The 12,596-nt window shown below is 36.9% G+C and overlaps 1 protein-coding gene across 1 annotated transcript in view; it reads right to left on the reverse strand.

Annotated features, from left to right (window-relative positions):
- Nucleotides 1-1,725: 1,725 nt before the first annotated feature.
- LOC122341190 (dynein regulatory complex subunit 4-like) overlaps nucleotides 1,726-12,596 on the reverse strand; it is a 28,622-nt gene continuing 17,751 nt past the window's right edge. The window contains 10 exon segments of the mRNA XM_043234542.1: nucleotides 1,726-2,280; nucleotides 2,283-2,331; nucleotides 7,744-7,793; nucleotides 7,796-7,808; nucleotides 7,952-8,161; nucleotides 8,740-8,826; nucleotides 8,930-9,097; nucleotides 9,319-9,524; nucleotides 9,734-9,788; nucleotides 10,043-10,249. Of these exon segments, the coding sequence (XP_043090477.1) occupies nucleotides 2,186-2,280; nucleotides 2,283-2,331; nucleotides 7,744-7,793; nucleotides 7,796-7,808; nucleotides 7,952-8,161; nucleotides 8,740-8,826; nucleotides 8,930-9,097; nucleotides 9,319-9,524; nucleotides 9,734-9,788; nucleotides 10,043-10,249 (1,140 nt within the window). The 3' untranslated portion in view covers nucleotides 1,726-2,185.

A 12,596-nucleotide genomic window follows, 5' to 3' on the forward strand; every position in this document is an offset into this window, starting at 1 on the left:
CTCTAACACCTTCTTGAGTGAAATGGCATGATTTAGACTTGTTGTAATGTAACATAGGGACTATTTTTGGTTACTAGATAGCATTAACAGAACAGACTGAATCATGAAACGTCACTCAAGAGTAAAATGAGACGTAAACATCTCAAAGGGGGAAATACGAAGAAGTTTTTGTTAACGTTTTTGTTAACCAAAATATAAAGCAATCTTATATAATTTAGTTACCATTATAACTGCAGTCAGACCTAAGCTAAAAACCCCACTATTTAAAACCCATCTGTTTTTGGCATTTTACATCTGTTGTCATACACCTGTGATCCTCATTTAGCAAGGGTATTTCAGGAGGCCACCATATATTACTGTGATGTGGTAGTGTGACGACCATATAAAAACCCCTGAATAGTGGTAAGGGGGAGTGCTGTCTATAGAGTGGTTCTGTTTGGACCTTAGACAGACTCGGCTTGTATTGATCAATAAAAGTCTGAATTTTGCTATCAAAACCTAATGCTCTGAGTCTTCTTTAATCCGGGGGAATCCACAACAACCATAACCTAACCTTAACCCTAACCCTAACCCTTACCCTAACCCTCACCTTAACCCTAACCCTAACCAATCCCAAACCCTAACAATAACCCTGACCCTAACCTAACCCTAACCTTACCCTATCCCTGACCATATCCCTAAACCAAATCCTTACCCTAACTTAACCCTAACCCTAAACTTAAAACCCTACCCTAACCTAACCATAACCTAACCTAACCTAACCTAACCCTAACCCTAACTAAACCCTAACCTTAAAACCCTACCCCAACCCTAACCTAACCTAACCCTAAACCTAACCCTAACCCTAACCTTAACCCTAACCCACCCTAACCCTAACCCTAACCCTAAAATTAACCTTAACCCTAACCCTAAACTTACCTTAACCCTAACCCCTTAACCCTACCCTAACCTAACCCTAACCCTAACCCTAACACTAACCTAACCTAACCTAATCTAACCCTAACCCTAACCTTAAACCTAACTAACTCTGCAATAATTCCAAATCAGGTTCCAAATCACAGCAATCTTAATTACTACTATTAATTTTGTGTTAAATCATATAAAAGTGATGTATGACTGTCCAGGAAGGCTGAAAGTCAACTTTTTTTCCTTTTTTAGCTAAGCTTATGTTTCCAGAGAGAGACAGATGATTTACACTCTTAAAATGTAGTTGTTCATAGCAGTTAGTCATAACATTTTATATCGTAAATCGGTTCACTTATAGTAAATAGTTTAGTATAATAGTAAATGTTTGCATTTTGCTCTCTTTTAGCATTAAACTCAGAGCACTGGCATTTGTACTCTGCTTCTGTGAAAAGTAAACCCAGCCTACTTTGATTTGATTGGCCCTTTCACGTATTTTGTCATTGATGAGCACTGTTTGCCATGAACATATGTAGACTAATGCAGGTTAATTTTCACACTTTAAGTATGTTGGTATGCCGTTTTCCCTATAGGTCCTATGCCAAAAATTATCCTTCCATGTGCCATAGGTTGCTCACCCCTGCACTATAATTTGGTTCAAAAGTTTTACTGTGATTATTATGGTATAGTTTTGTGTTGTATGTTATTTTGAATTTTATTTAATTTGTGATTGTACAGCACATTGTTCAAGTGTGTTTTAATATAATAATATTAAGTCAGTGACATTACTTGAAATATCAGAACACAGAAGCCAGGTTTGGAAAACTGTGAGCAACTTTACTAGAAATTTACAGGCAATAGATTCGCAAAATATACGACTTTTTATATTTTGTGAAAAAAAACAAACAAAAAAAAAACAATGAGTAACTAAAAAAAAAAAAAAAAAGAGTAACTAAATTACTACTGGATAAATTACTATGTTAATATGTGTGTTATACATTCCATAATATGTCACAGTATAATGTAAGGTAAATAAAAATTCACAAAAAAAAACAAAAGATGTTATTATCTATTCACAATGAAAAATAAACTGATACATAGTGGCCAAAGTGATTTTCATTTACACTGAAAAATGATTTATACTAAGAATCTCATGCATATCCATAACATAACATAAACCTTGAAGAATGTCTGTAGTGTTAGAATTAGAATTTTAGTGTATATTAAAATGTGTGTACATTTTATGCATCAAGTTTTAGGAGTGTACATTTTCTCTTTCTTGCTAATTTGAAGCATGAACGAGAGCAGCAGGGCCCTGGCCAAGACTTCGTCCAGGACTGCTTTCCAATGGCTTAAAGATAAGTTCTTCCACAGGATACCAAAAGCCTGCAGCTTAGCTACAGAAGTCTTCAGAAGGTCATTATGGGCCTGTGGATGTAAATAGAGAGCTTCATCACAACAATCGTTCAAAAATACAGCATATATACAATACACAATATACTGAACTTAATATTGAGAACAAAAGAAACATTTACTGATCAAGTTGATGAATATTGCAGAGAAAGATCAGAAATAGCCAAACAAATCTAAGGATTATCACCTCACGTTGTATTCTTATTTTAAAATACTTTAGGTATGTAGAAAATTTATCCCCCATCTTTTTTGCAGTATAGCCATAACAATTTAGTGTAAAATCTCCCCTTTGCTCAGATGCACATTCAACCTTAAATTAAATTTTGGCAGTGACGTGCAACAGGTTTATAAGTGTAACATTTGGCTGTCTTGGCAACATGAAAAACAAATTAGCCACAACAGAGCACTAAGGCAAATTATGCATTAAAGGTCCCATAAGTGCATTCTAAGGGCTATGTAACTACCATATAAGTTGAAGTAAACTACACACAGCCTGCATAAAGTAGCTTTAATGTTTAAGAACAACAAGACTGAAACTTGTTCAAAAGGTTAACTTTAACAGAAAAAACCAGACTGGCTGGTCGAGGAAGACACCCCAAAGTGGCATAATACTATTTAGATCTGGTGACTGTGTAGGCCATGGGAGATGTTCAACTTCACTTTCATGTTCATCAAACCATTGGGTGTACATGGTCCTCCAGATTGGTTCGGTAGTCCTTGGTAGAAATGTGTCCATCTAGCGCAAGTATTGGGCCTAATGAATGCCATGATATTGAAGCCCAAACCATCACTGATCCACCCTAATGCTTCACTGTGGGCTTGCAGCATTCTGGATGGTAAACTTCTTTGGGGTTTCTCCACACTGTAACTCTCCCAGATGTGGGAAAGACGGCGAAGGTGGACTCTCTGTGTACATTTACACTGACAAGCTGTTTGCACTACATTCTATTTGAACTGTTTTCACTGGTTTGCACTCAAATCTGCTAAGTGCCTTTATCTCTACTGTCAATTTGAACTGGAAGTTAAGTGCTGGGCGTCCAGTCAGAGGAGAACTGACCCCAACTGAGTCTGGTTTCTCCCAAGGTTTTTTTTTCTCCATTCTGTATGCATGGGGTTTTGTTTCCTTGCCGCTGTCGCCTCTGGCTTGCTTGGTTGGGGACACTTAACTTCTAGTGATTTAACGTCGAATTGATTACAGAGACCGTCTCTGCATTTAATAAGAAATTGGTCACTCTCGTCATTATACATCCCTGTCATTATACTGTACAGTGCTTTGATGCAACCTTTGTTGTTAAAAGCGCTATATAAATAAAAATGATTGATTGATTGAATAGCTTGTACATAATTGTATAGTTGTTATAGTTTATTTCTTTTATGTTATATTTTACTGTGCACTTAGGATCCTAGAGAAATGCAATTTCAATTCCCTATATGCATGTACTGTACGTGTGGTAGAATTGACAATGAAGCAGACTTGACTTGAAACCTCTAACATGAAAATGGCCAGTGTTTCAGTTTCATTGCAACCCCTTTATTAAACAGGAAAAGTTAACTATTTGGCATCACAACAGAAGACTTGATAGGCTGAAGTCGCAGCAGCTGTTGAAGAGTGGAGAGCGGGAAGCAGAACACCCATCTACAGCACCAGCACAAACAGAACTTCAGGCTCTTTATCATCGCACAAAGAGACGAGGAAATACAAAAATGTAGAAGATGTTACAGCTACCCATTTACAACAAGGAGTGTAAATAGCCAGTTGCATTTGATCTTCTCCAAATAAATGTGTAAATGAATGCTTAACCCTGAAGTGCCATGGTGGTGAATTGCTGTTGAACAAAGTGACTGAACGCCACCCACCTGTTGTCTGTACTATTTTTATATTAGTGGTTTGCATATTTAAGTAATGTATATCCATATCCTAAAGCTTCAGATTCTTACGTTTGAGAGCTTCACTAACACATAATTTACATGTAGTTTTCACACATCTCTTTTTTTCGTAATAATGTGCCTTGCTTCAATGGCACATAAATGCAAAAATTTCAAGCCATTGCACAATTATCAAATATGTCTAGTCTAATGATCACACAAATATCACAATACAGACAAATTGAAATGTATGTTCTGTGTGATCTTTCAGTCTGTTTTTTAAGAATGTGATTATCACCAAGTCATATTCATGTCATTTTATGTCAGTTTGTTTGTAGCTCAGTGTAGCTGTCAAGTTATGTGGGATTTTTTCTCAATGTCTGCCTCAACTTGAAAAAAAGACTTCAATCAACTTTGGAAGGTGCACGGATTAACTCAAAGCATGAGATTCCTCATCACTGAAGCAATTTATTGAAAATTTTTCTGCAACAATTCAATCTTCATTTGCTCATTTTCAGCATTTTCTCAGATTCTTAGCCTTAGATACCGTTTCTCAGATGCTTAGCTTAATAACCTATACAAACCATACACAAACATGATTATATAAATCGCTACACATAGCATCATTTAAGATCATTTAAGGGTATAAACAACATTACTGGGATATTCACAGGTTAGATTTTAACATAGTAGTTGCAAAAAAATAGTCTTTATCCTACCGGTAGTAGCTTTTCATGGTTGTCCTTGAACAAATTCAAGTTGCTTACACCAAACCTAGTAACCATGTGCAGGATTTGCACTTCCCTTCTTTGGTTTTACAACCAGTAATAGCACCAACTTGGGTAGGAATGGAGAAAAAAAAACTGGAGAAGCACATCCACAAACACTCTCTGCACGTTGATAATTACAGACACCTGGTTCCATGTGACATCATGTGCAGTTCCACTGACCAATCAGCTTCCTAGCTCTTTGTTTGTGCTCACAACCAATAGTTTCACTTTTTTTCCTTTCAGATCTTAAACCTCATTTTATCTGACAGATTTGTGTCTTTATTTGCACAGTGATGAAACATATATTTTATTTTCCTTGCATTTGGTTTAACAGTAGCTTTGCTCTTCCATTTATCACTCAGTTCTTCTTGGCGATCAAATATAATTTTATTATCTACATACTACTGATACTATTTATCAAACTAATATAACTAATAATTTGACTGTTGTTCGTTCGCTTGCTTTAATTTAAAACCATGATCAGCTTCTCGCTCTCATTCCCACCCTGCCTCAAGTCACAGGAGGCAGTTAATTCTCAGCACATAAAGACTATTTCACCTACATATCACACTATAGAGCCTGTGTCTGTTCCCCCGAATTAGAATATGCAGAGAATGCCCAAACCAAAAAAAAAGCAATAATTTAATTGATCAACAAATAAAAAATACAAAGAAGCAAATGATAAAACTTGGCTTGCTGAATATTAGAACTCTTTCTACAAAAGCACTTTATATAAATGATTTGATCAAAGATAAGAATCTAGATTTTGTCTGTTTGACAAAAACCTGGCTAAAACCAGATTAATTCATTACTTAAAATGAGTCTACCCCCCAAAATTACTGCTATAAAAATGAGCCACATCTAAAAGGTAAAGGGGGAGGTGTTGCAACAATTTATAACAATATTCTCAGTACTTCTCAGAGGGCAAGCTTTAAGTATAACTTGGTGCTGCATCTAACATAATCTATAGAATCGCTTGTTAGTGATAAATCCACTGTTATGTTTTTACTGGCTACTGTATACAGGCCACCAGGGCACAGCATAGATTTTATTAAAAATTTTCTGAGTTTGCTGAAGTTAGTACTGGCCGCAGATATCCATGCTGATAATGAAAAAGATGCATTAGGATTAGCTTTCTTAGACATTCTGAACCCCACTGGGGTTAGACAACACGTATCAGGACCTACTCATTGTCGAAATCATACCCTAGATCTAATACTGTCACATGAAAAAGAATATGGTTAATATGGTTAAAATTCTGCAGCAAAGTGATGATATTTCAGATCACTATCTAGTCTTGTGTGAACTCTGTATAGCTAAAACTATAAACTCCATCACAAAAGAGTGCTAAGTAATCTCCCAATACAATACATACTATTGATCACAACATTCTATTGAAGAGACTAGAAAACTATGTTGGCATTAGTGGAAGCGCCTTAGCATGGTTCAAATCATATTTGTCTGACCGTTATCAGTTTGTAGCAGTAAATGATGAGGTATCATATCGCTCACAAGTGAAATATGGAGTACCTCAAGGCTCAGCGTTAGGGCCATTACTTTTCAAACTATATACGCTGTTAATTCTTCACCATCAGTTAGGAACCTAGGTGTGGTGTTTGACAGCAACCTTTCCTTCGAAAACCATGTTTCTAGCATCTGTAAACCTATATATTACATGCAGGTGTTACATGCAGATTTTCGGGAGACATTGTTACAGTGGAACTATAAATGCAAACACTTTACTTCTGTCTTTACTAGTACAGATTCTTCATTTATTTCAGGAAGAACCAGAACCAGGGGAACGTCTGACTGGACACAAGTCTTTAGTGAGAAGAAAATCTTCAGCATTGTAAAAATTGAGGTATCTGAATTTTTTTGTTTTGTGGAAGTTAAATAAATGCAGGGATGTTGTGTGAAAAGTGTGTGTGTGTGTGTGTGTGTATGTGTGTGCATTTTGTGTAAATGTAACATTTTAGTTTAATTGTATTGTGAAATGTTTTGCCCCCTTTTTAAAAGAGATATTGTGTTAATTGTAAGCATATATTATAATCTGGAAAGGTGTTTTTAAATATTTAAAAAATAAAAATATATATTGTATAGTTCAAACACTGTATTTAATACAGTATGTATTTGCAGTTACTGATATTACAATATGTTTTGGTTTCAGTTGTTGAATGTGCACATTATTCAATAAGAAAATGGCTTTTAATAGTTCTTAAAAGGAACATATTTGCCACAGTTAAGGTACAAATGGGGTGATACCCATGTAATGATGTAAGTTTTAAAAAGGAAAAGGTGCATTTTGGTTTCCCATGGTACAAATCATGTCCTTTAATGTACAAATTGGAATAAATTTGTTCTTTTATATAAAGGTAGTTTTGTACCCTTAAAAAAGTACATTCCTTGGTTCAAATTTATTCTTTGCAAATTTACATCTTACCGTGCTTTTTTGAATGTTAAACTGGCGTTTTGCGCTGACATTCACGCTCTGCTTATGTGAACAGTAAACGTTTTTTTGCTTTGATTGGCCATCTCCATTTCGACACTGATGAGCACTATTAGCCATGAGCATGTACGGACTAGTCCATGTTTATTCTCACACTTTAATAGCATTTATAGTTCTTAATCGGCTGTATGACTATGAAAAATTATTACCTTAAAATGTACATCTGTACACAGTTTTCTCCTTTTTGTTGCATGCTAATGATTACACCTTTGTGTGCCATTGTTGGCATGCATGTCACAGGTTGCTGATCCCTGAGGTAGAAGCTTTTAGAGACTTGTTTCTTACCTTGCAAACGCGTGCCACTTCATACTGTAGGTCTCTAATAGTATGGTTTTGGACTCCAAAACTTCCTAGACAAAAAGAAAACTCACAATTATAGAGCGCATTAACAAAACATTCTGTAAAACTGACTTCAATATTTCTCATTCTGTCATATTATTATGAGGGTCCTCTGCATATGCTTGTATGTAACTATGTACGCACAGAAATATACCTCTAGTTTATGGGTGACCATGTTTAGGGTACTGGGGTCCAGGTTGGAAGCAGACAGCACTTCACTGAGCTGCACTTCCTTCTTCCTCAGGGTGTCATTGAGTGCACTCAGTTTGCACTCCAGTAGCAGGTTTTTAAAACCACTTTTCTGCTGAACCTCCTGTATGACTTTAGTGAACTTCATGTACAGCTCGTCTCGCTCCATCTGAACCTAGACAACAAATTGTCTTCAGTTTTTACACATACAACAAAATACAACAAAACAAATTCGGAGTCCATTCGGAGTCTGAACCAGGAAACACCCAGCACCTAATTACCGGGACTCTCATGTTCACCCCTCTTTCCCCAGACACTTGTCACTTTACTCTACACTGGACAATTTTGCACTAGTCACTTTACATTGGACATTCACAACAGACACTTTACACTTTATACTTTATATTTTATTTTTATACTTTAAAAGTACACTTCTTCTTTATATAAGTTTTTTTTAATTGTTCTAAATGGGAGTGCTGAATTTTTTTACAATGCCATGAGCAGACGCATGGCAAATGAAATACTTCTCCAAACATTACATTTCAAAACAATATTATGGTAGTCCAGCAAATTCATCTAGTAAAGACAAATACTCAGCCATAGAACAATTGGTAGTTGCCCCTCAGCATGAAAAAAGCATGTTCCTGGCATTTTAAAAAAATGTGCTAGCTATGGGGAAAACCACTTTGGTTGACACTAAAAAGCCTACTAGTTCAGTGTGTTATATAGGTTTGATGCTGTTCACCCCATCACCTTAGTAAATCTCTGTTCCAACACCTCATGCACCCACTTTAGCTCCTTCATTTCGTTTTCAGATATTTTGAGACGAGCTCTTGTTCTCTAACAGCAAAACAAAACAAGAAATTCATACATTAAAAAGATTTATTAAAACTGTTATAGTTAATATTTAACACCATTATAATATAGTAGTCGCTGAACATACAGCTAGAGCACTCCTGTCCTTCTCATAGTGGGAGAGCCGTTTCTGGAGTTCTGCGACTTCCTCTTTGGCTTTTTGTGGAGACTCTCTAAGGTCCTTATTCTCCTCAAGCACTTCAACCATCTGTTTATTTCTCTTCTCCTCCTTCCTTTTCATCTCCTTTAACTCTTCCTGTATACATTTCACCAGAGAAGAAAAGAAGAACTGACAAATAATCACAAAGATGCATATAGATAGAATGCCAGATACACAAATCTATATATAATAATTGTGAAGATGCAATGAAGACTATGATCAAAGTTCCTAAAAACAGCCTGAGAGAATCTCTGTAACTCGAAAGGTACATAATCATTACAGACAGAACATGCTCATGCTTGTGTACATTTTTTCACCTTAAGTGAAGTGATAATATCCAGATTCTTGTAGACAATGTCACTAAAGTAGTTCCTGATGTCTCTGAAAGCTTTCTCATGATTCATCATCAGCATGTTGATGTGACTGTTCTTTCGTTCCTCAATCTCATGAATCTCCGTTTTGCGTCTTAGCTGTTCCTCCTGCTGTAGTTTCTGCATCCTTTTCTTATATTTGGACTCAATATCTGTGACAAAATAACCTAAATAACTTCAGAGATGACTCGATTTTATGATTAATTGGGAAATGCTACAGCTATGAATCGAATGCACTGTGACAAATACACTGCATATCCATTGAAATTATTTAAAATAGTGCACATGCAAACAAAATGAGTTAAGGTAATTCTAGAAGAATATTCTATCTGATTGAAATTTATAAACACTGATACTTTACCTCGCACTTGTCTGGCAAAATCATTTCTCAGAACAGTAATTTCCTCATCATGTTGCTGTTGAAAGACAATTTTATTTATTTTCATTTAATATCTAAAGCAAACTTATGCAACTGTCATTGTAACTAACAATTATTGCCAAATGAAAACAGGTGCAGTTTAAGGGGATTGGGGATGGGGAGTGTCTTGCAATATAAGTTTACTGCCCTATATTATATTAAAATTCTTAGTTTATCATACAATATTTACAACCTTCCTCCCACACTGTAACTTGCATCCTGATTACATCATATTATAAATCATACTCATACCAGATGAAGGTTCTTGATCACATTCTCACTGGACAGCTCCTGCTCTTTCACATCTACTTTCAAGCAGCACATGTCCTTCCGCAGCTGATCCTTAAGGTCAGCATGCTCCCTCTGCAGCAGTTTAGTGCTGACAACACTTTCCACCTTTAGCTCAGAGATTGTGTTCTGTTGTTCATACAATAGGTGCTTCACCTTCTGCTTGTAAACCTGAACAAAAACAGATTCATGTTACATAAAGTATTATGTTTATTTAGTCTTAGTCTGATCTTATTAAAATGTGTACAAATAGCATATATATATATACATACAGTGCCCTCCATAATTATTGGCACCCCTGGTTAAGATGTGTTAAAAGCCTTAAAATAAATTCAATTTTTTATTGCAGAAGCATATTGTCACACTGAAAATTGTAGAAAAATATAACGTGAATATAAAATGAATTTTAAGGGGAAATAAAAATCCCTGACTAACAAATAATTATTTTTCATAAAATAACTTGTTCCACAATTATTGGCACCCCTAACAATTCCTATAAAATAAATGTAATTGAAGTATTTCTGTCATTTCTACAGTAGTTTACAAAGTTGATCAGAATATCTAGGAACATTTAATTAGCAATTTATCACTTCCTGCTTCCCTGGGGTATAAATATGACGTGATACAGAGGCCATTTCTCTTATCCACTCTTCAACATGGGAAAGACAAAGGAACACACCATTCAAGTAAGGCAGATGTGTGTCGACCTTCACAAGTCAGGTAATGGGTACAAGAAAATAGCCACCCGCCTGCAGCTGCCCATATCTACTGTGAGAGGAATCATTAAGAAGTTTAAAAACTGGAACAGTAGTAAACAAGCCTGGACGAGGACGCAAGTTTATTTTGCCTCCACGCACAGTGAGGAGGATGGTAAGAGAAATAAAAAATTCTCCAAAGCTCACTGTTAAAGAACTGCAACAAATGATAGCATCTTAGGGTCACAAAGTCTCCAAAACAACCATCAGACGCTATATACATGCCAACAAGCTCTTTGGGAGGCATGCAAGGAAAAAACCTTTTCTCAGTCACAATCATAAACGCCACGTTTGTAGTTTGCTAAGCGGTACTGGGGCTTCAGCTGGGACCGTGTTCTTTGGTCAGATGAGACCAAGATAGAGCTTTTTGGCAACAAATACTCTAAGTGGGTATGGCGGAACACAAAAGATGAGTATGCAGAAAAGCACCTCATGCCCACTGTGAAGTATGGGGGAGGATCGGTGATGCTGTGGGGCTGTTTCTCTTACAGAGGCCCTGGGAACCTTGTTAGGGTGCATGGCATCATGAATGCTTTGAAATACCAGGACATTTTAAAGCAAAATCTGGTGGCCTCTGCCCGAAAGCTGAAGATGGGTCATCACTTGGTCTTTCAGCAAGATAATGACCTAAAACATGTGGCCAAATCTACACAGAAATGGTTCACCACACACAGAATCAAGCTCCTCCCATGGCCATCTCAGTCCCCTGACCTCAACCCCATTGAAAACCTGTGGAGTGAGCTGAAGAGGAGAGGAGTCAGGTCACTGGATGATTTAGAGACATTGTGGTCCTATGTTATTTAGAACAAAAACTGAATTTTTTAGAAGCTAAAGAACACATTTTAACCAGGGGTGCCAATAATTATGGAGGGCACTATATATATATATATATATATATATATATATATATATATATATATATATATATATATATATAAACATATGTATGTATATCTAAACAGTTAATACAGCACTTTTAGAACAGTGGTCTACCATTTGACTCTTTTTTTCCCCATGTCACTTGAAATGTGTCCATTTTAAATCAAAGGCAAGACTTGTAAGGAAAATATAAAATGTTTTCTAATAAACTACATTCTGTCATAAAATCGTCTCGGGTTACTTGACTGTAACCCTGTTCCCTGAAAAAGCGGGAGCGAGATGCTGCGCTGAATGCGCTAATGAGAACGTCTTTTGTTCGACCGGTTGTTGAAGCATCGCGTGTGTCAAACACGCCAAAGTTTGGCTTATATAACCTCGGTCAGGTGACGTCACCTGATCATGAACACCTGGAGGTTATAAATAGATGTGACGCGGAAACATCCTCAGGTCAAATTTTTGTCTGAAAGGACGTCCAGTCACGCCCACAGTGCGGCATTGAGGCGCAGCATCTCGTTCCCGCTTTTTCAGGGAACAGGGTTACAGTCAAGTAACCCGAGATGTTCCCTATCAAAAGCTACTCTCGATGCTGCGCTGAATGCGCTAATGGGAACGAGAATACTAACGCCGCCGCGACTAGGAGTGTCTGGACCCCAGCGTTGTGTAGTGTGTGCGCGCGCAACACTGAAGAGGTCTTAGACATTACTCTGGGATGTCGACTCAAGGACATGCGAGCCCGGAGTAGCATGGACATCCAAACTATAAAATCTAACAAATGTGTGCGGAGAGGACCAACCTGCCGCATCACAGACTTGCTGCAAGGGCGCGCCTCTTGCTAAAGCCATCGACGATGCAACCCCTCTGGTTGAATGAGCTCTAACTCCTAG

The sequence above is a fragment of the Puntigrus tetrazona genome, unplaced genomic scaffold (assembly GCF_018831695.1).
Source record: "Puntigrus tetrazona isolate hp1 unplaced genomic scaffold, ASM1883169v1 S000001164, whole genome shotgun sequence".
NCBI classification, from domain to species: domain Eukaryota; kingdom Metazoa; phylum Chordata; class Actinopteri; order Cypriniformes; family Cyprinidae; genus Puntigrus; species Puntigrus tetrazona.